This window comes from Zonotrichia albicollis, chromosome 9, assembly GCF_047830755.1.
Source record: "Zonotrichia albicollis isolate bZonAlb1 chromosome 9, bZonAlb1.hap1, whole genome shotgun sequence".
In the NCBI taxonomy this organism is placed as follows: domain Eukaryota; kingdom Metazoa; phylum Chordata; class Aves; order Passeriformes; family Passerellidae; genus Zonotrichia; species Zonotrichia albicollis.
This window is the reverse complement of record NC_133827.1, coordinates 23,398,930-23,424,962: the sequence shown is the minus strand read 5'-3', so window position 1 is coordinate 23,424,962 and position 26,033 is coordinate 23,398,930. Positions and strand designations below refer to the sequence as shown.

The window sequence follows — 26,033 nt, the reverse complement described above, 5'->3', positions numbered from 1 at the left end:
AGTAGAAAAGACATGGGGGGAAAAATTGTGTCCTCAAGCATTGGATAAATGAATAATATCAAACATTGCACGTTTTACTGTTTACAGCAGCTGCTAGAATGTTCCAAGGGAAGGACCTTAATTGTCATCTGTATATGTTTGAATTTATAAAAATCACACTACATTACCTTTCTGTAATCTGTGATTTCTGTAGTGGGTAGGACATTCTGATTTTCTTTACAGTACCTGCTAACAATGCTTTTCCCACTCCAATACAATATTCTTAAAAATATCTGAGGTTTCTGGAAGTCTTTCCAATAGCACATCCCTGCTCCATGTCATCATCTGTCATCCTGCTCTTCTCTTTTATCCCCAAGAACTGTAAGAATGTGTGACAAAACAGCTTGTTCTGGCTGAAAGTGGCTTTTTCACTTGAAGCACCTTTCTGCCACCAGCAGCATCCAAATCTGGCAATTTGCTCAACACTTGAATTCAGAAGTAAAAATTTTAGACAACCAAATTAGCCGGCTTGTCAGAAAGCTCCTTCTGCAGTGAAGAAACAAAAACTGTGCCTCCAAGGAATTTGGCATTCCACATCCATAGAGGGAAAAGCAGGACTTCTGGTGGAGACATGTCCAGCTTTAGCCAGCACATTTCAGGAAGAACTGAGAATATCAAAGCAGCCCAGCAGGAATGACAAATGTATATAGGAGATTTGATCCAGAAGAAAGACTTGGACAGTTGGAATTGTTTACCCTAACAAGGATAAGACATATGGGAAACATGACAGCACTATGTAAATATGCATGTCAGAAGATTGAGACAATGCCCTGATCTGCTTGTTCATATAGGACAGGATTACATTGAAAGGGCCTAAAGTTAAAAAATGGCCACTAGAGATGAGGAAGGGCTGGTAAAAGCTGGTGAAGCTCGAAACAGGCTCCTTGAGGCAGATGAGAATATCTGCTGCTGGAGGATTGTAAGGCCACTTGAAAAGATGGTGAAGGGTTTTGTAGTGAGTCTGATCTCTGTATTTTACTCTTTGATGGTGTGATGAATGGATTGCAGGGTCCCATCAGAGCCCCCTCCTGCCCAGTTCTGATTCTGAGCTGGCTGTGTTGTAAATGACACTCAGGTGACAGAACAGATCCCTGCTCTGAGGTGAGTGGAGCAGGTTCTGATGGGATGTTTCCCTGAAACTTGGTGCTCAGATTAACCTACATCCTTTACTGCTTCCTGACTGGGAACCAGAAATGCTAATTTTCCAGGAAGATACTGGATAGTGTTCTTCCCAAAGTGAGGCTCAATTTTCAAATTCAGCTTTGTTTTGGATCTTCAGTTTACCTTTGAAAAGGGGGAACATGTCCCACACCTGGTCATTTTCTTTGTATTTCAAGTCATAATGTCAAGATGCAAATTACTGTGAAGTAGACATAAATTGTGCTAAATCTCCATTCTTTCTGTTGCAAAGGTTATCTGTTATTTTCCAGTCTCTTTGTTACCTTTACTTTCTTCCCTTGTCTGACCTATTTCTTTGAGAGAGAGCTTTTACATCCCTTCTGCTGGGTTCCCTCTCCTTCCACAAAGTCTTTGTTGCTTTTCTGTAACCTTTCTGCATGTTGCTGGACACCTTCATCCCTTTCCATCCATGCATTCTCTCTCCAGCCCAACATTTACTAGCCTGTTCTGTGCCATCTTTATTAGTTATGATATAATCTAATACTTCATGATAAGAGAGACTAATTTGTTTTCTATGTAATCTAGACCAGACCTTGGGAAAAAATGCAGCAAAGTGTTAATAATAACTGTAATGTGTAGCAGATTACCATCCCTGGCACAGAATAGTCTCAGTTGAAGAGAACCACACAAGTATGGAATAGCTGAGTCTGGATGGGCCTCTGGAAATTCTCCAGTCCAAGCACCACATTCAGCAGACCCATGCCTTGTTTTTGGTGATGGCTTCTGCAATACTGGGGTTTGTAAAACAGTTCTGATCACAATTTTCTGAGAGCTACAGAAGAATGTCAGTTAGTTTTTATCTAAAAGGGTACACTGAAGTATCCTTTAGTTTAGCTGACTTGGGAGCTAGAACAAAGATTATCTGCAAATAAAATTAATGAAACTGAATAATGGTAATGAACTGAGAACAGAAGTTCAGGGAAATTTGGTGATGCATAATGAGATAATGCTTTGTGATGATGCATAATAAGATAATGCAGAAAAAATATAGCAAATTACAGTAGGCAAAAAGAAATATCACTCTTCTGTCAACCAGGGATTCAACTGTGAAAGAATTTCTGAGAAACTTCAGCAGTTTAACACAAATGCAATCTTAAAATACTTCTTATTAGAATCCTCATTTGAAACAACACCATGCACACACTGTAGAGTTAGGAGGATCTTTTTCATATTCATGTGAGTAATAACTTGATGTTTGCTTACATATATATTTAGAAAGAACATCTCGTACCTCTGCAGCTAACACCTTTCCTGCACATTGAAAGGAGTATTTGGCTTATTCTGTAGCACTTGCATAATGAATCCTTCCCTAGGCCTTGCAGGAATGCACTGGGGAATGCAGCAGCCTTTTGGTGGCAGGTGTGACCAGCATGTGAGACAGTGCCAGCTGGGCACAGAGAGCAGGCAAAGCCATTGACCCTGTCACTAACTACTTCAGCCTCAACCACACAGATGCAGTGGATGTAGCTGATGATGGAGAGGCTTTGCAGCACCCATCACTTCCCCAAGCCCAGCCCACTGGCTGCACCTTAGATCTCTGTTATCAGCAAGGAACATCACAAATGACAGCAGGGACAGAGCCTTGTTGGCAGATGTCCCACAGAGGAAAGTGTCAATTTCTCTCTGGAAGAGATTACAGAAATAAAAGCGAAATATCTGGCTATTGTCTGTTTCCAATCCATCTGCTGATACTGGTGAGGAGATCTCTGGGAACTGTCCTGCGTCACCTTGGTCAGTTGGTCCTGACACCCACAGTTCATTCACACATAAACGTCTGAGCCTCCACAATGTTATAAAAATAAGGAGCTTGGTCTGGGGGTGAATCAGTTAATTTCTGGACAATGCATCCCTTCAATCACATGGACTATTATTGTATTATCACAAGGACAACAGAAAAACATAGTAAAATTTTAGCAAACCTTTCATTTTAAAAACAAGTGGGAGGATACTGACTAAATGGTTTGTCTTAAGCTGTACAGAAAAAGGCTGCTTGGTCCCAAGATTACAGGCTTAAGCAACATAATTTCTAACATTAAAATTATCCCCTTGCTATTTTGGAGTGAGTAACTCACCTTAATTTGGTTTTCCTTCTGTTTTTCCTCTTCCTTGAGCCATTTTCTCTAAGACCATACCTTTATCAGGAAGAAAATGTGTCACCCACAACATCTCAGGTAAAGGCTTAAAGGTGCCCTGTGGTGGTTGTGCACTGAGAGGACAAGGAAACTGGTGTTAGGTGCAACAGGTGCAGGCAGGAAATGGGGGGTTTAAAACTTACTGTGTTCTGCAACATAATATCCTGTAGCTGGGAACTTCCAAGCATTTTTGACAGCTGGGTCTCCATGGAAATAAGTACAGAAAGACTCCAGCTATTTTAAGAACTTAAAATAAAGGATGCCGGAAGGTTATGGATAGATAATACATCTGGGGGAAATCAGTACATTTTTGGACAATTCATATCCTTTAGTTTATGTCTTTTGCTCATACTGCCTGCACCAACTTAAGTGGACAACAGCAGAGAGGGCAGAGAAATGTGCCTAGTTGGGCAAGAGGGAGTCAGGCTCAGGGACATCAGAAAAAGTAGCAGCTTGTGTTCAGTTCTGCTTTCATGTTGTTCAAGACATAGGCAGTAAAACCAATAGATGTCATCTTAGAGACTTTGTGACAGAAATTAAAAATGAAATATAACAAACAGAAGCACCAGACTTATTTGTTCAATTCAATTTTCTGATATTAACATCTGCCAAGCTCCCACAGCTGTGGTTATCACTTCTACCATTCCAGGGCACAGCCAGTCTGGGCACACAGACAAGTACTGTGTAGTGTCTCACCACTTGTCCCACTTCTCCACTCTGTGTCTAAGCTGCTCACCTGAGAAGACTCTCATCCAGAGAGGCTTCAGAAAGCTCTGTACAGAGCCTTCTTTTGAACACTGTCCACTTGCACAAAGTCTGGTGGTACTTGCCACCATTCCATCAGACTGTCTTTGGAACCCCAAGTGGGTAGGCAACCCATTTTTAGCATAGGAATAGGAATGTATTTTTTTTCTGCTGGAAACTTGGAAGAGAGCTGCTTTTCTTCCCCAGCAACATGCCTTTCTAAAGGACAGACCAAATTAAGTACCTGGATAGATTTTTATGCCTTAGCAAGTCCAGTATTCTCAAAATCTGTTCATCTGCAAATCTGTGCACATTTCAAGCAGCATTCTCAATCAGGAGAATGTTTACACAAGAAGCTATATTTGTTTTATATCCAGCTTTTAGTTTCTAGACTTCAGGGATTTTATTTTTTACAGTTTAGAGAATTAAGGATAAAACAAAAAAATCCGAGCTTGTCTCATTGTTGAGAAGATTTTTTTTTAATAGAAAGCTCATCCCATTTCCATCTCCACACATAGAAGAACACAGCCCAGAATTACTGAGAGCTGATCTAACTCTCTGTATTGGACAGAAAGCTCACCTGCTCCAGGTGGCCACAGATGTTCTTCTGCAACCTGGAAAAGTCAAATGCTCCTCAGGGCCAGCAAAATACCACAGCTACTGAATTATGGTGATTACACAGAGAGAATTCTGCTGAATAAAGCAAGAGGAGTGTAAGCTCATGGTTTCTCTTGCTGATTTGTAGGTTGTAGAGCCAGGTGCTTCAGTATTGATGCCTTGAAACTCCAACCTGCAGAGCAAAAAATCATCTCTTCTAGAAAGGTTTCTACCTGCAGGTTGTCCTTTTCCACCCATTCTCACAAGCCTGTGCTTGGCCCCTTCTCCTCCAGTAAAATTACTGTACCTTGTCTACACTCACACAATTAGTAACTGTACCTGCTCACAGGTCCTGTAGTTTTCAAAGCAGCTATATCCACAGAAGGTCTGTGCAGACAGATGGATGCATTCTCAGTCCGTGTCATGCCTTCCCTGCTCTCCTTGGTGCCTTTGGTGTTTTCTCTGGGCAGGAACTACTCTCACTGAGCAAGCTGGTGTAACACCCACCTAAAGCTGAATCTTGTGACAGGTAGTTCTGAATTTTCAATAAAGAATGACCAGAAAGGTGACTATTTTATTATTTTTAAGGTAATCAACATGGAAACAATAACAGTGATTAAGTCACAACAGGCTTAATCTAATAGTAACCATAGCATTAATACTTAACACGAATATAACAGAAATTAAAAGTATGTTAACATAATTCATTCTCAGTGAACAAAAGTGTACAGTAAGGTCAGCATTAGTCTATTAAGGATGCTCCAAAACCAGCTGGCCAGTGTCCTCCAAAGCAGAGTGCTTGCTGCCAGGCAGGCTGGGGTGCTGCTATCTGCCCCTGCAGGCAGTTTTACTCCTGGGCTCCCATGGGCCCTTCTCCTTCTCCTGTTTCTGCCTGTGGTTCTGGTGTTTCCCTCTGTTTGCTGGGCTATCAAAGTAGGGCCTGCTTGAAGGAAAAGGAGCTGCAGTGCCATGGGCTGGCCCTCACTTGCTGTGTCCCATGGGTGGTGCAGGGATGCAGCCCCGAGCTCCAGGCAAGGCTGGCTCCGCTGAGGGTGTGTGACCTGCACCAGTATCTGCTATTCAGACTCTTTCCCCACCCTCCCTGACCTCCTTGCTGCATGGATAGGACATGCTTTGGAGCTGTACCGCTTTTAAGATGCTTTCTTTTACATATCACTCTTTAATAGGAATCCTGTAACACAAAATAGAAACCTTGCTTTTGTAGGAAGGGTTTTTTTTCAATGCACCCTTTTCATCTCCTAGTCCTTGTACCGTACTGTCCTCTTTTCCAAAACATTTACTAATGCATGAACTTGGCCACCCACCTTTACATGGAAGTACCAAAGTGACAGTCAAAAGAATAACTTGCATTTGGTATTGTGGTCCTGGCCCCTCTTGGTCTGAGCAACATAGGATAAGCTTCTCAGCTAGAACATTTTCATAATCACAGGGAGGGCTGCACCCTCAAAAATAAAATTCCTCAGTCTTTTTTAGAATCAGACTAGAGGACATCAGTGTGAACAAAGCAGTAGACTCCATTGTTCTTCCCATCAGGATTCCTCCTAGAGTACCACCAGCTGCTGTGTCATGTTCACTGTAGAGACAAGAAAAGACATCAGCTTGTATATTGTCAATCTTACAAGTTTTGATGCAGATGGAAAAGAAAAAACCCTACAGCCTGCTCAAGTGAGGTTTTTCTCCCAAATGCACTTGCTAAGTCCTCCCCTACTCCTCATACAGCTCTTGTGTTCTGTTGAAAAAAACCCAAAAAACAACACAAAACTAAACCAAACCACAACAAATAAACCCACCAGCCCAGGAAAGTATATGTCTGATTATTTCTGTAGAAGGTTCAGTACTGGTTTTGGACACACTGTTCTAAGTTACTAAGTGTTTACCACTAACTACTAACCACTTTTAATCATCTCTTTATTACTTACAGCAAAGCCCATTGCCCAATACTACAGATTTGTGCTGTCTGGCCAGGATCAACCACTTTCAGGAACAGCACAGTATGCCCAAAACAAGACATAGCAACATACTGACTTTTTGCATTCCTCTTGTGGACCACCAGGCTTAAACAGTCCAAGGCCATAGTTTCACAACATGCCATCCTCTGCAGCAATACTGCTTTAGGATATTCCCTGGCACTCCTTGCTCTGCATGCCCTGTAGGTTTGTGGGACAGCACTGAGCTTGGATAGGAACCATGGAGTGAGGAGTTAGTGACTGAGCCAATAGCACTCCAGTGGCAGTGCCATCTCCCACCCCACTCATGCCCCCAGTAACGTACCGGTGTCGTTGTCCTGCCGACCGGGCCCTCCTCCAGCCGGTGCTTCCCGGAGTGCGGCAGCTCTGAACTGTCCCGGTAATCGCGGCCCTTGGAGTTCTGCATGTCCAGCACTGCCCGGCTCTTGGAGGGAAGGGGTGGCTTGTTCTGCTGTCCCTGGATGCTGACTTCAGGCCTTGATGGCTTCACGAGTTTTTTGAGCGGTGCCGAGTTTTCCAATGGTGTTGTCATCTTTGGTTTGCCTTGACTCTTTTCCCCCGTATTCTTTTCTTCCAACTGGCAGGATGAAGTGTAGGACCGGAATCGCTGTGTGGGCACCAGGAAAGGTGGGGATGGCTGTTTGCCAGAGGTCTTGCTGCACTCAGGCTCCTGTGGCTTTGTGAGATGACAGATCTGCTCAGGCAGTGGCGGCTGCTCTTTCCGCAAGGCCTTGGGATATTCCTGCTCTTTCTTGGGGGCCACCTTGCCCTTGGAGCCCATGGAGCCATACAATGGGTTCTCAAACATCTCTGGCCTTTGCTGCCCCTCCTCCTGCAGCACAGGCTCTGCTGTGGATTTCCCCAAGTCAGGCGGCCTACAGTCGTGGAAAGAGGGTGAAAAGGAGACTTGTGAAGAGCAGGCAAGAGAGTCATTGACTGACTTAGAGAGGACATGAATAGTAAATGAGTGTGAGCAAATTAAACTGACTGCCTGAAGGGGCAACAGGAAAACAATTAATCTCAGGGAGAGAGAACAAAACTGTGTTTAACAGAGAGAACAGAAGTGAGTTTTTCTTTGTTTAATCATTAGTAACATGATAGCAGACAGCAGATATGCATAGCATTGTGTGAACTCCCTGCTAGGTTGCAGTCCTGTCAAAGTGATGTTTGGCTCCTTTTTAAACTCAGATAAACTACCGTGCCAAACTGTGCCAGGTCCTTTGATGACTCTGCGACACAAACAAATTTGAATTTGAATATTAATCTTCAGATCTCTCAGAGAGGATGGAAATGGTAGTCTAGAGGCTTAAAATAAGAGCTCACATTATACTGTGGCATTTTACAACTAGGTCAATCTCCTCTTGCTACCAATGCAGCATGGTATTCCTAAGGAAGGGATAAATTTCCTTAATGCACCCAAATGCACAGTGTAAGAGTAATAGCTCTGTAGGGTGAGACAATCCATGTGCATTCCCAGCAGAGCCCTTTGACCTGCAGCTCAGCCTGGAATGACAGCACAGCCGTACAATGGGACACAGCAAGTCCTATGGGTTTGAGTCACTCGACCTGATTTGGCCAGGCTTTCACCTGCAAAGTACTTAAAAAATCAGCCACAATATCACTGAGCAGAGTGGAATGGAGGTGAGTGGCACGTGTTTGGGTGTCTTCAAATGAGTTGTGTTCCGTGTCTCAAGCTCCTCTCTGGCGGTCAGTGCATGCCAGAGGAGAGAGCTCAGCCATGATGGAGCACTGCTGGGTACAGAACAGACCCCAGCAGTGCTGGCAGCTCTGACTACTGTCAATTTGGACTTTCAGAGTGCCACACCCATTTACCAGGGGAGCTCCACCCCAGCTCAGACAGCAGCTGTCTCTTGGCTGTGAAGAGGTCTGTAACAAGGACACAGATTGCACACATGCACTAGGGTGAAGTAGCCTTGCCACCTCACTAAGCTGGGAAGGGATGGGATATTTTCAGTTGCCAGATGGAAATTCTGCATCAAGGCTTGTGATAGGGGCAGTACATGGAGTCTAGCTTCTGCAGCAGCTGGACACTTGTATCATGCCAGTAGAAATTCAGTGACAGTTATTTCACATATAACTCATGAAGGACCTCCCCTTCCTATTCACTTTTCTTCTTTGTTATCACAGTCAACTTTGTAAACTTCTCCTTCTCGTCTTTTGGTAGAGAATTAAACGTATATATCAGGTTGAGACAACAGGTTGTTTAGGAGTCTTGCAGAAGACTCCAAGGAGTCTTCACTGCAGCCTTCCAGTGCCTAAAGGGGACTTACACAAAGGAGGGTGAGTGCAGATAGTGACAGGACAAGGGGGTATTTTTAAAATAGAAGAGGAGAGATTTAGGTTAGATGTTAGAAAGAAGGGTGCTGAGGCCGTGGCATAGGAAAACTGTGGCCGCCCCATCCCTGGAAGCATCCAAGACAGGTTGCATGGGGCTTGAAGCACCCTGAGATAGTGGAAGGTGTCCCTACCTGTGACAGGGGGTGGAATGAGATAAGCATTAAGGTCCATTCCAATCTAAACCATTCTGTGATTCTAAGATTCCATTATTTAATTGTAAGTTTAACTCATTATCTTTGGCTTTCCTTTCACAAAAGTCTGAGGAACTGCTACACTAGTTTTCTTTGAGTATGTGATGTCTGTACTTGTGACCTTCACTTATCTTTCTCATTCTAGAGATAAAATATGTAAAGAATATGCTGCACCTTGAACTCTCTAAACAGATAATGAAACAGTGACTGTGCAGAATGACAGGAGAGAGGAGCCTAGCCTCAGTGCAAAACTCAAACACTCACTGGTACTCTTGACTCCAATTAGAAATGCTTCTGCTTGCTGTAGGCTGGAGGGATGGTTTTGGAGATAGCGGTGACAAGGAGGGTGATGTGGAGGATGAGTGACTCTGCCCCATTAGGGAGGTGTTCTCTTTGGACTGCTGCTCATAGTTCCAGTGGGAAGGTGCCTGCTCTGATGAAGATATCTGCTTAAGCTGGCAGGTTGCAGAGGGCTGCTGAGAGAAGGGAGCCATGCCCAGGTAGTTGGGGTTGCTGATGTCTGTGGGGGTGGACCTGCTCAAGAAAATAAATATTGTTAAGGAGGCACATGCACAAATATGTTTGGAGTTTTTTGTCTCCCTGCCAGCTACAAAGGAGTTAGTACCCACTGACTGCTTAGATTCAATACTACCTGCTTTTTTTTTTTTACTCTTTTTTTTTTTTTTTGGGTCACTGTTGCTTCAGAATCAGGGAAAAAGTGGGACTCCTGTTAGTGCCTCACTCCCTTTGGTCACTGGAGAGGAAGCAGCTGGGTCAAGACAACCTCCCCCACCCCCAAAATAGTTCCTGTGGCTGTAGCAGCTGCTTCCCTTTCCAGGCTGCAGAGAGCACTCAGCTTCTGCAGCCACGTATAGGGGCTGTCATTGGTTTCTGGGCCCAGCCAGCAGCTGCCTGCAAGGAAAAGCCCCAGTGAAAAAAGGTGAAAGGACAGCCTTACTCAGACTCATGCTATGACTCTTGGAAAGGAAAAGCCAGGCAGTTTGAGAATAGCTCCCCACCCCAAGCTGTCAGAGGTAAAGTGGCAAGGTTACCGTAAAATATCCTCCTTTCCCAGGCTGTCTGGAGAAGTGACTGCACTCCCCCAGTAGCGAGCGATGGCTGCTGCCTCTCTGGCCATCAGATGAGTGGATTTTGACTTTCTGTTGGAAATAGAAATGCCTTTTTTAAGAGGGTTCAGCGACCCACTCTGGCTAATGCATTCTCAGCTTTTGAAGCTTTGGGCACAGGAGCATTGACCAGTCCTGACCAGAGAGCCACAAAGCAGCTCAGTGCTCAGCACACCTGTTGATACTGCTCTCACAGCAAGCCCAACTTTGGACATATGGTGCCAACCATTTTCCTGGAACTCACCCACTTGCCCTTTACCTGTTAGCTGGATCCCAGTCTTTGTTCGGCTCTAAATTGCTGATGTTCTTTGGTTTCTGACCAGTGATTTCATCACGTTCAATCTTGACAAAATCTGAAGGAAGGAAGGGGCACACATATCTCCAGAGTCTGTCTGCTCAAGTTTTCTATGTTCCTGTGTTCATTAAGGCATCTCTTTTTGTCATTAAGGCATCTCTTTTTGTCTAGTTTAAAACTGTCCATCAGAGCGATGAACATGTTGCTGTTATGTTTTCAACTACTCACTAATACATGTCATGTCTTGTTGACAGAGGAAGAAATGTATCTTGAAATACAAAGGTCATGGCCCACCAAACAGCCACATACAGTCATTTTACTATGGAGGATAATTGTAAATATCAGAATTGTAAATGGCTGCTTCTGTACTCTGAATGAGTACAGAAGTAAGGGGAAAAAAGCAAAGTTTGTGATCTTCTAGCTAAGAAACTGCTCATTGAGAGCCTGACATACTCTTTGTTCCCCAGGATGATTGGAGTAAGGAGAGCTTGGCATGGAGTGTGCCATGTCACAAGTGGAAGTAAGGGATCCCCATGCAATAAAACCAGTGCAGGTGGCAGACAGGGGGCTCTCTCAGTCTGCTGAATTTACTTGAATGATGAAAAACCCCATGGAATCCAATTGTTCTGTCTTCCTGAAAGAGTACAGGTATGCTCCTGAGACCTAACCATAGTCACATCTCCTTGCACTCAGCATCAAAAGCATTCTCTGTGACTACAGGCACTGCAGAGATAATTTTCAATTCCTTGACAGTTATCAGAAATCTTTTGAGGTGAGCATTGCAGAGATAAGATGTTCCTTACCATACAGTTTCTCTCTCTGTTTTCCTTGTGACGTTTGTAACTTGATTTCACCTTGGAAGACCCCCGTTTTCTCTCCATGGTGTGTGAGTACAGTATGGATAGGAGCTAAGGATTCTGTTGCTTCTATTCGCAAGGCAATGCAGCCTTCCCCTAAAAGACAACAGGGAGACAATGAGGCTGGGACTGAGAAAGGAAGCACTGAAATGTTTTGTGTCATCTACTACCAATGCACTGACAGGTATGTAATTACTGCTTTGGAGCACAGTAAGGAGCAGAATATCTTCTGAGAAATTAGGGGCATTTATTTCACTTCATGTGTGTGTGAATGATTTGGGCACTGAAGTTACCTGTGGGTAACCTCAGGGTTCTGAGCTTCCACTCCTGGTAAGGAAAACATGAGCCTATGTCTGCTATTGCTATTAATGGGATTTAGGCAAAGAGTGTTCTGTGGACAGGACTTCATTCTCTGGCTGGTGACAATCTGGGAGCCACAAGCACAGCCAAATACTTTTCTGTAGCCAGGAGAAATGCCTCAAGTAAGTGCAAGTGAAACAGGATTTCTATGTTCTGATTAAATGCATTTAAACATGCTGAATCCTGATTTAGTTCCTGTAAAGGAATTTCTTTTTAAACCACTGTTCTTTTAGAGCTGGTAAAGCTCACACAGGTTGTTGCTTTGAGATCATATTCCTTTAATCACAATTACTTCACAAAATATTGCCCCTAGTGAATGTATATTTCTGTTGAGTTCTAAATCATAGATGTTCAGTCTATAGAAGTTACTTCTGGTGTCTCCCACTCTTTCAGTAGTTGGAAGAATCTAAGTACCTTTTGACTCATCCAGAACTTTAGAGCTAACACTTACCATAAGATTCATCACTATCTGACGACTTAATGCTGATCAGGATATGTTGATCCAGTAGATATTCTGGGTCTGAAATAATTGGAGTTAGCTGCAAAGACAAATTAAGGTGGTCAATACAACACATGGTTGACAGGAGCACACTTCTCCCTGGGACTCAGTCCCAAATGAGGAAAACCCTGCTGGATAAACCCATGAGGGTATCATGTCACCTCCAGGATTAGTCTCTGATAATATCTGGATATCTGTGGTAGAAGGCTGCACTCTTTGAGTCCCAGCACAGTAAATGGAATGCTGCAAATCTGACACTCATGGGATGAGCTGCAGTTTTCTCCTGTAGTCCAGGACTGAAAACTGCCTGAGGAGGAAGGCATCTGGACTGTGCTTACAGTCTGTTCCCAAAAATCTGCCTGGCTGTATTATTGTAGAGCCTTTCCCCAGTTTCTCAGTGTAAGGCACTCTTTCAAAGTCAGCATTTCTGGGTTATTTAGAAGGGTATTGACATGCACATTTGCTCCAAATCCAGGAGCTCCTGCAGTTCTTTCAACTCCTACCATGCCAAGAAATGAAGAACAGCTCTGATCTCAAGGACAGGACTTGTGTCTGACACTGACACTCAGAATACAACTTCTGGACACTGATGTTCTTTTTAACACAGATAAAAAGAAATGAAATCAACTTTTTTAAAATACACCAAGTTTTAGCTGACCAGGCAAAGAAACTCCAGGGCAGAGTTACTCTTTAAGATGTTTTATTTTCCATTTAAAACTAAAAAAATGGTACTGCTCAAACCGGCAAAATGTTCTCTAAAAGGATGAGAAAAAAGTCATGGTCCTGAATGGCATAATCACATCAGCAAAATTCTTCATAGACATGGAAGTCCTTTCCTGCTTACAACATTCTCTGTTTATCCTAAGCCCATCCTGCATTCTTACAGTCCCTTTAAGTGTAAACAAGACCACAACAATGTTCCTGAAAGTAGTATTTATGAAAGTAAAAGACCTCAGGTTGCTTATAGGATGAAAATGGAAGCTTCTCTTCCATACAAAGATGGTGGTATTGTCCCAGTTTACCTTTGGAAGTGCCTCGACGAACTTTACCACAAGCTCCCCTTCATTTCCATCCTCATTTTCTCCTTCCTGGCTCTTTACAAAGCCTGCAAAGGGACAAAAAAAGGAGTTTACCAGGAGAGAGACAGCAAGAACTGGGCTACAAATCCTCTTCACTATGTCTCCAAAAAGCCTACAAGTATTTTCCTACTTGGATGCAAATTTTAAAAGTATTAAGAAGCTTAAAGTCTAAGCTTTGGATGAATTTTTACACAGTAAATTTGCAAATGGTTTTGCTAGAGCATTGTTAAATGGTTTCATTTTGCAGTTAAACTTGGCACTGAGGAGATCAGTGCATACATGGACCGGAGGATAAGAACATGACAGCTCTTCCTACGCCACTCAAGATAGCATACTTTTGAAATTCTAATTTAAGATTTGTAATACACTGTTTCCATAGAAATTTATGCAAATTTTGATACAGCCAAAAAATAATCTTTTATGGAACTGTCTTTGACACAGCGCTCTGACATGCGATAATGTGATGAAGCATCCACCAAAGGCTTGCTGTCCCACTTACAAGAGCAGTTCTGTGATGGGAGATTGCTTTAAAAAACCCACAGCAAGGGCACGTAGGCTTGTGTTACATAAACAGCTGAGACTCAGCCCCACAGCATGGGCACAGGCAGTGAAATCTGTGGTGCTGCAGGGTACACAGTCCCACTTACAAAGTCACATCACTAGCATTCATTTCCCTTTCAGTTGATCCTCTGACTTATTTTTTGTTAAACCAGGTTAATTCAATTATTTAAAATTATTTTTTGCTAGGATAATGCAGATGCTTCATTTTGAAATTACCTGATCATTTGTGGCAGGCACAATTAGAAATTTAATCAATCCTGTCTTTACTATGTAAGTATTTTCTGTGTGATAAGCAAGATATATATGTTTCCCATCAAGAAAGGAATTATCAGACTGACAAGGTGGAAAAACTGTTGGAAGGCTACATGTCTAAGCATGAATTACAGCTACCTTGGCTGTGGGGTTTGGACTGCATTGCTGATAGGATGGAATGTCTTGCAAACTACATCAAATCTTTAGGACACCCCTTTTTATGCATTGTAACAAATGATCCACATAGCTATTTTTTTCAGATCAAAGCAAGAAGAAGGAGAACTAATCCAAACATGCAGAAAACTTTGATAGAAACAATAAAGATGGGCAAACCCATACTTTCTAAGCAGCTAGAATGAAACTCAATGTAGAACTTGGTCTGGGACTTGGTCTTCAGAGTAGCATAGCAGTGCAGGAACTCTATCTCCCCTTGGGAATCTGTGTATTTGGAGTCTAGGAAAGAGGAAGAGAAAATAATGTCACTTTCAGTAGGAGATAAAGAGAGGGCATTTTTGAATGGACTCTTGGAGAATCAGCTTTTTCTCTCAGCATATACAAAGCAACGCGTTCTGTATCCAAAGTGAAGATGGCACTCATGCACTCAACCTGACTGACCGTTCTTGGAAACAAACTGTGAGGTGACTCCCACTTCAAAGGTGGCAAACACAGGACTGTGGTCACTTGTCATGATGTCAGTGGTGCAGCCTGCCAGGAGAAAGGGAAGACAGTTACTGCCCTGCTCCAGGGAGATCACTACCAAAGAAGTATTATTCAGTAATTTTCCAGAAAATATAACAGTCTCTCTGGTAACTGTCTCTAGTAAAAAGTGTTTCTCTACATAAACTCCTGTCAGTATGCATGAATGTAACTCTTCTGTCAGGATACAGAAAGATTTGGTTTGGTTAAGGGACACCATTTTACTGTACTGTTTTGTAGATGACTGTCAGTGTTAGATTCCCCCAGTACAAAAAGCCCTTACAGGCTTCCTGGTTACCTCTGCAACATGCCCTGCTAAGTATAGCTCTAACATGGCAGGAAATCACACAAGAATACACTGGTCCTGCTTCAGTGTTACAAAGCAACTCCTGGCCCAAAGGTAACAGTGGGTGACCAAGGCCTGATTGGATCTAAACACACACAGAGTTCCAGCAAACCCAGTCATTCCAGAGAGGCCAATTCAACCCCACACCTCAGCATCATGGGCTTTGTGATCAGATCAGCCTGCTTCATCCCCGAGACACTTTCACAGCCCTGCTCCCAATCTACGCATAGGAAACCATGAACAGCATACTCAGATGCTCAGTCCTATGTATAGTTGATGACATTTCAGGAACTGGTATTTGAGTCTTTTATTAAACAGGTTTTGTGGGCTTTTTCTCTTCCCTGAACTGCACTTCAGTGATGCTTCTCAGCAGGAAAGGGAACAGGCTCTTGGTACCACGCAGTTCTTCTGGAATATGATTTGATACAAGAGATGTGTTTGCAGCTCCAGTCTCTGCAGACTGGACTGTGCACACAGGGTCTGTCCTGCTGGCACTCACTGTCAGGAGTTCCTGGTAGTGACTGCACAGGAAAAGTAGTGGTTGCTGCCAAGAAATTACTGATGTAAAATAATCCTGCAGCATGGTCTGAAGCTGGACAGCTGCAACTGTCCAGGTGGTGTTCTGCATATAAAAGAATAACAGAGTGAATTCCCAGCCTGTAAGGTTACAGGCAGAGAGATTTTGGCTCCCCTCTGCCTCGTTTAACATCAGGTCCCTCTATGCTGAGTGCCTGGCAGTGCAGGGAGATCCTACAGACTCTGTTCTGAATCATTTCCGTTTCAGACTGGTTGCCTTGCTATCCACAATCTGTTCTCCACCCACCATAGGACTGACACACAACGTGCACCATGGGGTAGGATTTCCAGAGCACTCGATCACACCAGGATGGCAAGTTGTACTTCATCTGCAAACCAAAGGAGAAGTAATGTCAAGAAGAATGGAAAGGGCCAGTTTACAAAAGAACAGGAAATTGATTCACCCAGCACCATATATTTGTGTCAAGTCTGTTTATATTGACTCCTTTCAAAACACAAGGGCAGAAAACACAGAGATTAGTTTAGGTCCCTTTCTTCTGCAGGAGTTGCTGTCACAGCTGTGCCACATACCTCTAAAGGGGAATCAGTTTTAACCTACCCCTGTAGCTTTTTGCTTGGTGTAAACATACTTCTCCCGGGTGCCTCTCTCAAAGCGGTAGGTTGGAGCAAAAGTAATCTCCTCTTCCTCTAAAACAGGGAAAGAACTTGGTTACAGCTTGGCCATTGGGAACTCCCACCTGGGCAAGAGAGTCACTGCCCTATACACCCTGCCCCAATGCTGAGGCTGGCAGAGAAAGCTGCTGGATGTAGCAGAGGAACCTGCCAGCCAGTAGAGGATCTCACCGAACTGCAGGAACACCTTTTGGTCTCTTCTCTCGAGGAGAAGCTGGTCGAAAGCCAGCAGCTCCGGATACTGCTGCTGCCTGATCTTCTGGATAATATTCTCTGCTTCCTGCCAACAGGGAAACAGCAGAGCTGCAGATGAGGCAAAACCTCTTATAAATACTCCCTTCACAGGTTAACTGGTGAGTGCTCCTGAACTGTTTCACAGAGCTGTAAGCCCCTGCCACTTCCCTGTCCTTCCCGTCACTGAAAAGCCCCAGCCTTTTTTGGGTGGCTGAACATTTGTCTATCAAAACAGGTATTGAAATGCCCACACATCCCCTACACAAGAACACACACACTCACAACCACATGCACATCGACACCGAGCTTGGTGTTTTCTCCCACATACTGAAACCTATCCAGTATTTATGAGGGCTTGCCTGAAGGCCTCTTTCAGCTATTCCAAGCTCACCAACCAGAGCAGAAAGGCAATCTCTGGATTGAGCCATTCAGGGACAGATGCTTTTCACAGTGGGAATGAAAGTCAGGAGGTTTGGGGAACCAAGGCTGCCTGAAGCAGCAAATTGTGCCAGATGCCATTCCTGGGTCCATTACTCCTTAGAGAGGACAAAGGGGATTTCCTTACTCTCCTTCAACTGGGGCCACACTCACACCCTGGGGATCCCTTCTGACTCCCCTCTTTTTGTCATGTTGCCCTAGATTGGAAGAAGAGCACTCCTATAGCAACCGAGCGTGCTGTCCCTGCAGGGCTTCCTGCAGCGTCCCGCACCGTTGGGGGCTGTTCCACACGGTAGTTCAGGTCTCCCAGCCAGAACAGATGAGTAAAGCGATGAGTGATGTTAAATGGACTCAGTTTCTTATCTCCCAGGGTCAGGAAGCGCAGGATGTTCGTGTAGTTCTGGTTGCGTCTGTCAAGACAAGAAAACATCTGCCTGACATCCTAAACTGCCGTGTAATTTCCAAATGCCTGGGATGGCAGAGGCTGCAGCTTTACCAGGAGGGAGCTGCTCCGACTCAGAGCTACAGAGGAGCAGATCAGAAGCTGAGAATTTGCCACCCCAGCAGACAGGCCCAGGGAAAGTGCTCCTGAAGCCACTTCTGCTGCCTTCTGGGGCTGTGCTTTTCTGAGCTACATGTCCTAGAAGCCCAGCATTAGACTGTTTCCTTCAGATTTCAGCAGCAAACACATAACTAGATTTTGGCAGCTCTTCCAGGCCCTGAGGAACCCTTCAATAGAAGTTAACTTCATCAGTAGGAAAGACCCTGTGAAGAAATCCCACACCATCTGTTTCCTGGACCGGGAAAGAATGACAAGGCCAAATTCTTCATTTCAAGTCCTCTTCACTTTCAAAACCACTCCTTCCAACTGCTCCAGCTCCTCCCAGTGTGGACACTGATTTCCCAGTAGTGTCAGGATCTTTGCCTTCCAGTCCTGTGCTGACCAGAACCTGCCTAATCCACAAACCCTTATTTCACAGGTGGGTATAGAGAATTAGTCACCGTGGGGATGTTCCTGTTCTACATCTCCCTCCTGGTATCCTGAGGGATCTTTCTCAGCTGTGTCCCAGGGCTCACAGCACTGCCTGCAGTGAGAAGGAAGACAGTCCCCTTCAACACGTTATTTTGGGATGGGAAAAGCCTTCCCACATTTCTCCAAAACACTGTAGATCATGGAATTGTTTTCCTCATGCAGTGGGTTTTCATGACAGGTCATGCAAGTGTTGTGTAAGGCTTTTACCCTTGATGGCTCTGAAATAATTTTGCCATCCATTTCTCCTGCACCCATGTGCTATGGTCACATAGCAGAAGTCCCTTGTTTAAATGCCCTTCCAGGAGACATTGAACAATTTTTTTATGGTCAAGAAAACATGTTTGTGCCTGTCTGGTGAGCCCTCCTTCCAAACACGGCCCAGAGAACTTCACCCTGGCTCAGGGTGAAATTTTTGAGAGGGGAGGATATATCTTACCTGTGTTTCTTTTCACTTCCTGAAGTCAAATGGCTGTTAACAAACCCAAAGGAAGTTCCATTAAACATGAATGACACCCCCACTGCTCCTTTATTACCTGGCAAAAGGGAAGCCAAAAATGACAAAAAATTAATCCACCTCCAGGCTGAGTCTAGCAAAGATAATAAAGCACCTAGCACATGTGAAGTAAAGTGGAGGATGGAGAAGAGAAATTCACTTAACACAGAAAAAATTAGTGCATACAGCACAGATTGTGGGAGCAAATTTTTATGGGTGCTAAAAAATTAGTTGAAGGGAGAGAAGTGCAACTTCCTTGTGAAACCCAAGAAAGAGCAATCCAATAGCCAGTCAAAAGTGTTTGCTGGGAATATAAATATATATATATGTGTGTGTGTGTGCTAAGTATACACACAAACAGATTTCCTCTATTACAGGGTGAAATATAACCAGTGCTAGTGGGATGTAACTTTAGGAGTGTCACATAAATGTTGCCCCAGGAGTGTTGTAGCAGAAGAGCTGTTCCCTGGGGGCTGAGCTGTCCCCTGCCCGTGCCTCACCCAGCGTATTTGCGATGCCCGTCTTCACGTTGGCTGTGCAGATGTGGCTGATGCGGTTCTCGTGCTCTGGCTTGGCCAGGACAACGATCCTGATGTTCCAGAGGGTATGGATGGCTATCTGCAGGATTGGGAAGGGTAGAGGTTTTATTTCTGCAAGTACTTGCCAAGCTGCACTGTGGCTGCAGCCTTCCTGACTCCTTTGATTGCACTTCTACAGAAATTTTCTTCCTGTGCTTAGGATATGTTTTCAGTCATTTTAATCAATGCTGAAACCTTGCCATTTTCTCCTCCTTTTTTCTAGTTAATCTTTGGATTATTTTACTTGCACAAAATAGTTTCCCAATCATAGTGAGAGTTAGCTTTCCAGATATGCTTAGATTTGTTTCTTGACATCACTGAAACCCAGGAATGTCCAAAGCTGGTCTTATTAAGGTTCAAGTTTCTTTTATGAAAAAGTTTTTCTTCTCTGCCTGTGTACTGATACATCCTATGTTGAAAGTGCAATAGTCTAGGATGAGAGCCAGGCTACAATTGGCTCAGAAAGTTTAACAGTCTCCTGCTTTTTGAAAGTCAAAATAACACCAGCACTTGACTTGAGTGCTCAACAATCTCCCCTTGCTCCTAGGCTGGCAGGGTCCCTGTTTTGGCCGTGGGGAGGTCACTGTCCATAGCAACAGGTCCATCCAGGGGGGCATCTTGTGGAGCCCACAGACATATTCAGTGCAGTCTCCTTCACCCAATGCAATGAAAATAAAGGGAGAACTAGGGAGGAGGTTCAGGCAAAATCCCACTTATGCCCATCTCTTTTATTTGTACAACATGTATACTCTCATCTCCTGAGTTCTATTCAATAGCTGGAATAACCACTCACCACTTTGAAGCTGATACTGGTGATTTCCTGCAGAGACTGCCTTAGGGTCTCCAGCCATTCCTTCTCCCCCTGGGGATCCTCCTGGGTGCCAATCACATAGATGTCATGAGGGATGTAGTCAGCAGTGTCATCACGGGTCCTCCCCTGCCCCTTGGAGAGGAACCAGGAGGTGATCTTCTTTGGGGCTGGGGCTGCGCCTTTTATTAAAACATTAAACACCAAAGGAAGTCAGAGCACGTCCTGTCAAAACCAGGATGACGATAACACACAGGGACAGAAATTACAGGCTTCATATCTCACATCACTTTTGTATCAGCCAGGGCACACTATTCTAAGATGACAATCATGTTACCCCCACCTGAGGCACTGAGAAATAAGTGATTCTGCTTTCACCACCTTCCTCTTGTTGGTCAGTTTTCCAAGGCCTAGGCTAGCCAGGAGTAAAGGCAGGGACCTATACTCCTCCTGGCCTACCACTGCCTTGACCTTATTCCTTAAGGATGCTCAAACACAGACAGCTCAGCTCACAGCAGCTGAACCAGGCTTCTGTCCAAAATGGGAGAAAAAAACCCCCTATATTCCACTGTCCTCAACCACACCTTGTCCCCTTCTCTGTACCACAGACACTCAGATGTCTTCCCACACTGGACATGAACTGTGCCTTGTCAAATGACAGCAGCTGATGTGCAGCTTTGTCACAGCATAGGTCACAGCATATGTGGCAGTTGAGACAGCCATGATACACAGAGTATCACCATACAAATTCAGAAATCTTCAGTCCTTACAGACTAACACCACATCACTTCAGAAGGCTGCAAGCATCTGCCCTTCTTGCTCTTTAGCCCAAACTTTTATCCCCTCCCGTTGATGCCCTGCCCCTGTGTGCCCTCTGTTCCCTTTGGTGGTTGGTCAGTGCCCTGGCACTCCATGGCTCATTGCTGTCAGTGCTGCTCACCTGCTGCTCACAGCTGTGCCCACTGGGGATGAGGCTCAGCCCCACTCCCAATTGCTCCTGTCCTTTCTGCAAGGTGGGCAATGCTGTGCACTTCTGCACCAGCTTTGTGCCAGCCACAATTCCCTGTCACTTGAGCAGTCCTTCAGAACCCAACACAGAGAGTCTGGAGCTCATAGTGCCCAGCTGAGCACACCTTTAGGCAGTGTCTGAAGGAGTGCCCATGACAGAAGGGTGCCCATACCCATATTCCAGGTGCCAATGAAAATGGTGATCATATCAGGCTCTGGTTGTTCCGAGTGCTTATTCTTCATCTGCTGCAAAAGCTGGCAGAACCCTTCTCTCTTCTAGACAGGGAAGAGCAGAGAAAATTAATGAGATACTTAACTCCTCTGACATGACCTCTTGAAAAACCTGCTGAACCAGGAAATTCCCAGCACACTTGAAGAGCAGATTAGCTCTGCACTGTCCTGAAACCTTCCAGGAGACTGCCTTTCCTGTGGGGCTTTTTTAGGCAATTTAGCTTGAGCACTGCTATAACAAATGCTGAACTGGTCAGAAAAAAATCTTTTCACAGTGGCCATCTTGACTTCTTGCTTCTCCCCATTGCTTGCTCTGTCCTCCTGCCTCAGTCACAGCACTTAGGTGTCTGAGACCCTTTATAAGACAGTATACTTGCTCATTGTCTGGATGTTTCAAGAACAAAGAAGAAATTTATTTTTTACAAAGGCAACTACTGTCCTTCAACAGTTCCATTTCTACCAAGGAAATGCCCCATGTTCCACTCCCACCTGCTCCAGGCTGGCAGGAAAGAAACACCATGTACATACCTTGGAATCAGAAAAAATATATTCCTTCCGCTGTGTTTTTTCTTTTTCTGTTTCCACAACAATAACCAGCTTGTTTGGAACCTTCTGGGACTTGATGAGCTGCAAGACTGAACATAGGCTGGGCGTCACAAGCTGCAGTCACTGAAATAAGGGTCCCACCAAAATGAGCAGAACTCTGCTGAAAGGATTGGGATTTCCATGGTCTTTTCTGTCTGTGCAGTTTGCCTTGCAGACCTGCATTTTAAAGTTGCTTAACCCTGTTCCCAATTGAAACAGGTTTGGACTCCAAGTGAAGAGGACCCTCAAAACTCTTCTGCTTGGAGATCTTTTCCATCCTGAGCCTGGCAGTGTGAAATAAAGCCTTAACTTTGTGCAGACAATCCCCCTGTATCCTGAGCCAGCCTACATGTGTTCCTTCCCCATCTGTGAAAGAGGATGTAAAACTTCATTTGATGGTAAAGGTGATTCCTCCCATCTAAAATAGCAGCTAATTATTATGAACACCAGGTGGAGAAAGCCATGCATGAAAGCTCATCGTTTCAATTACTGCCAGCAACAGGTTGATTTTCTAGCAGGAAAGAGCCCAAGGGTATAATCTACTCTCTCACAAATCTCTTTATCTCAACTTCAGTGAGCTGCCTGTTCAGAAAGAAAACAGAAAAAAAGGAAGTTGCTTGAATCAGGCAATCACAGACCAAACTGGTGTTGCTCGTGATGAGAGATACCAATCTACATACAAAAAAATCAAGGGAAAAATGTTACTGAAACTGAATGTCTGGCTTTTTACCATGAAAAAATCATCACAGAAGTCAGCATGTTCCTGCAGAATGCTGGGGTTTTTTTTCAAGTGGCATTGTTTTTCAGAACAAAAATGGTTCTATTGCAACCAGCTCTATGGGGAATCTTCTACCAAAACCTGCTCCCTTGCAGTGCTGATTCCAGTGTCTTCATTTAGACCTGGAGATTAGGTCTAAAACAATCTGTGAAAGCTGGTTATCCCAGCACAGATAATCTGTGTCTTGCTGACTGGTCCTCATGCATCACCCAGGACCCAGCAGAATTCCCAGAGTCTAGCTCAGAATTTGTGACATTAAGCTGACATCTTACTTTTCTTGTGGGTATAAAATTTGTCTTCTGGACCATCCTTAGATCTCTTGATAATCAGTTTTCCCATTTCCACATCCACTTTGAGTTGCATTTTTGAGAAAATTCCTAGGGAGTCAGTTTTCACCTAGTGGAATACAGAGAGGTTTTCCATGAGGGACCTTCTACACTTCAGGCACATGTATTACAAATGCAGCACTTCCCTCCATTCCTGGACACATATCATTAAGCCAGTCTCACCAGACATCTCAGGCATTTTCATGGTGCCAAACAGCACCCAGGAATAGCTGTTATCTCTGTGGCAGCACAGCAAACTTCCCAGGAGTTGAGATACTGACATAAATCTGCATTACTGTCCTTCCACCTTATGATCAGCATTGTTAAAGGAGTAAATTTACCTCAAAAGTGACAGGGGGGATAAGGGAGCGACGGTGTGTTGAATCAGGACCTTCAATCAACAGTGTTTTCACCTGTAAAATAATTACGTGTAATTTATTGCATTTGGTGATTCTGCACTACACTGAGAGTAATAAAATCAGAACAAAGAAATCTTACTGTGGCAGAGCACTGCACTTATGATGAACAAGAAACAAACTAGAGGCAAAGGAGGACAAGAAGATGATATAAAATAGCTTGAAAACTCTACCTTTTCTTCAATAGATGACAGCAAAGAAATCAGCTGGTTGAGTTTCAATACAATATTGACTGGACTTGCTTCACCAAGCATCTGAAACCGCAGCACAGGAACAAAAAGAGAGAGGGAGATGGGTGATTACCAGAGCACAGCCTGGAGTGCAGAGCCCGGGAACACCTCACATAGACCAAGGAGCAGCACTTGTACCTTTGCCACTCTGATCTACAGCAGGCATCACAAAAGCATGGAACATGCAGAAGTGTGGGAGGCTGGAAGGACAAATCTGCAAACCTGTTCCTTAGGGTCAAGGCAGCTGGCCATGCATGGGAGTCAGCTTGCTGCTGGGGGCAAGCTCACATCACCAGGCCTGGGGCTCAGCTTACAGAAGTCCTGGACTTTTGGGTTTCTGTCAGGGAGAGGAAACTCATGGGGACTTACGTGGGCTTGGGAAAAGGAAGGATGTGGCAGTGGAACATCCTGGAGTGAGCTTTATGGAAAAAGAAGTGTTCAATGCCAGCCCACATTCTGAGGGAGGACAGGGAAGTAGGAGTCCTCAGGCAGTTGGTGGCACTTTCCTCTAGGACAGGAAGGGGGAGCAGGTGGAGAGGGCTATGGAATAAGTGACACTGTGAGACAGAACTCACTGGGTGCCCTCTGCACTGCAGCAGAATGAGGCTAAAGAGAATAGAAGTGGCGTGTGCCCAGCTGTACCCCACTGGCCATGGCTGCACACCAGAGCCATCCTGCCCTCCTGACAGCCACCCACACACCTGTCCTGCTCTTCCCACCTCCCAGCCCCCTTACCTGGGAGCGCTGGTGGGCACCAGGATGCAGCTGCTGCTCAAACACCTTCTGGATGGACTCCAGAGATGGGAGAGTCCTCGAGGCCTCACTGGGAACACAGACACAGCACAGGTCTGAGGCTGTGGCCGGCTCCCTGGCTCTGTTCACACTCAAAGTCACACAGACAAGATGACAGGCACACATTCACACTGGGCACATGCCCACTGGGACCTGCCCTCGCTATGTGCCCCCTGAGCTGTGGGATGCATGATGGGAGCAAATCCCAGTGCTTGGTGACATGGTCAAGAGGGCAGTGTGAGCCACACAGCTGACTTTGCCTTGCAAAGCTGGAACATGGCCATTCTGGCTGCTCCTTGGGTTTTGCTTTGAAGGTTCTAACTTCCTAAATCTCCCCAGAAGAAAACTGGGCAAAACCTGAAGAGCTGGTGTACAAGCAGCATCAACCCAACAATGCCAGCTCATAGATCCAAATGCACTCAAATGCCTCAGAGCCCAGCACAGTCTCGTGCCTCTGAATGCTGCAGCTGTGGGAGCAGCTCAGTTCTTACAGGGCCTGTGCAGCTGCTGAGGACAGTGCTGGGGACTCCATATGAAGAGGAAACTAATTCACAGATATTTCATCTCACATGACAAAGAGAGGCCAGGCCCAGCAAGGGGGTGGAAGAGGCAGCCCTTGATCTCCTGAGCAGAATCATTTACAGGTAACAATGACATTCCTCCAGTGCTTCCCAATGAGATTCCACAGGATGTTCATTTGTTGAAACTCTGCTGTGTGAATTTGGCACAGAAGCTGCATGCTGATAATGACAAGACTTACTCCAACAAGAGCAGCCAGGGAGCACAGGTCAAAAGGAAGGTGATGGTGGTCAGCAGCACTAGGATGCTTACACTATGTATAGTCAACTGTGGATATTAATGATTTCCCTCAATTTCCTAAGTCTGAATGGACTGGATCTTATTCCATCTTTGTTAGGGAAAGTGCTCCAAAGCAAAAGCATGCCTGCCTGAAGATATTTCTCTAGATGCTGAAAGGATGACTAATTGCCTAAATTAAACATTCATGTTTGACATTTCAGTCTAAAAGACTTGCTGTGGGACACACAGGAGTACAAGGCACATGTAGGAATCTGGTTCTGCTAATTTTATTCTTCCAATGCCACTATTCAGCTCTGGATCACCTGGGGCCAGTGTCACTGCAAACAGTTCTGGCCCCAAACCCAAGAGTCCCATTGATTTCTTCAGCCATGGAGTCAGACCCCAGGAGACTGCAAGCAGTTGCAGGAACACTGGGACAAAGAAGAGTGAAAGGATATTTACTGTGATGTGCAGGCCATCTCATGAAAACACAGCAACACCTGTTTGAAGAAACTCAGGAGTTATTTCCCATGGAAAAACTGCCCTCTCTACACAGTGCAACATGTAGGCTCTGTGTGAGGAGGAGGAGGAACAGCTCCTGTGGGCATTCAAGCCCACTAAAACCACAGGGTGGTTTTAATTACATTTTAAACTTCTTTTGTTTTCTTCTCTTGACAGTATAAATACCTTTAGTGATCTTCATTGAAGTGTCAGAAACCTGTGTGTCCACATGCAATGGAAAGTCACCAGAAATACTACACAAAAACCAGAAATAC

At 44.7% G+C, this 26,033-nt stretch overlaps 1 protein-coding gene across 3 annotated transcripts in view; it reads right to left on the bottom strand.

Annotated features, from left to right (window-relative positions):
- Nucleotides 1-5,245: 5,245 nt before the first annotated feature.
- The window catches only part of INPP5D (inositol polyphosphate-5-phosphatase D), a 56,219-nt gene continuing 35,431 nt past the window's right edge, over nucleotides 5,246-26,033 (bottom strand). For all 3 annotated transcript variants that reach the window (XM_074546997.1, XM_074546999.1, XM_074547000.1), the window contains 23 exons: nucleotides 24,403-24,490; nucleotides 23,611-23,691; nucleotides 23,363-23,434; nucleotides 22,968-23,091; nucleotides 21,861-21,967; nucleotides 21,275-21,377; nucleotides 20,079-20,275; nucleotides 19,208-19,325; nucleotides 18,651-18,747; nucleotides 17,453-17,591; nucleotides 16,681-16,789; nucleotides 16,436-16,524; nucleotides 16,124-16,205; nucleotides 14,874-14,963; nucleotides 14,598-14,711; nucleotides 13,389-13,471; nucleotides 12,319-12,406; nucleotides 11,454-11,603; nucleotides 10,615-10,708; nucleotides 10,281-10,388; nucleotides 9,493-9,762; nucleotides 6,984-7,554; nucleotides 5,246-6,285 (listed from right to left, as the gene is read on the bottom strand). In XM_074546997.1, coding sequence (XP_074403098.1) covers nucleotides 6,283-6,285; nucleotides 6,984-7,554; nucleotides 9,493-9,762; nucleotides 10,281-10,388; nucleotides 10,615-10,708; nucleotides 11,454-11,603; nucleotides 12,319-12,406; nucleotides 13,389-13,471; nucleotides 14,598-14,711; nucleotides 14,874-14,963; nucleotides 16,124-16,205; nucleotides 16,436-16,524; nucleotides 16,681-16,789; nucleotides 17,453-17,591; nucleotides 18,651-18,747; nucleotides 19,208-19,325; nucleotides 20,079-20,275; nucleotides 21,275-21,377; nucleotides 21,861-21,967; nucleotides 22,968-23,091; nucleotides 23,363-23,434; nucleotides 23,611-23,691; nucleotides 24,403-24,490 — 2,977 coding nt within the window. In that variant the 3' untranslated portion in view covers nucleotides 5,246-6,282. The remainder of the gene's footprint in view (nucleotides 6,286-6,983; nucleotides 7,555-9,492; nucleotides 9,763-10,280; nucleotides 10,389-10,614; nucleotides 10,709-11,453; nucleotides 11,604-12,318; nucleotides 12,407-13,388; nucleotides 13,472-14,597; nucleotides 14,712-14,873; nucleotides 14,964-16,123; nucleotides 16,206-16,435; nucleotides 16,525-16,680; nucleotides 16,790-17,452; nucleotides 17,592-18,650; nucleotides 18,748-19,207; nucleotides 19,326-20,078; nucleotides 20,276-21,274; nucleotides 21,378-21,860; nucleotides 21,968-22,967; nucleotides 23,092-23,362; nucleotides 23,435-23,610; nucleotides 23,692-24,402; nucleotides 24,491-26,033) is intronic.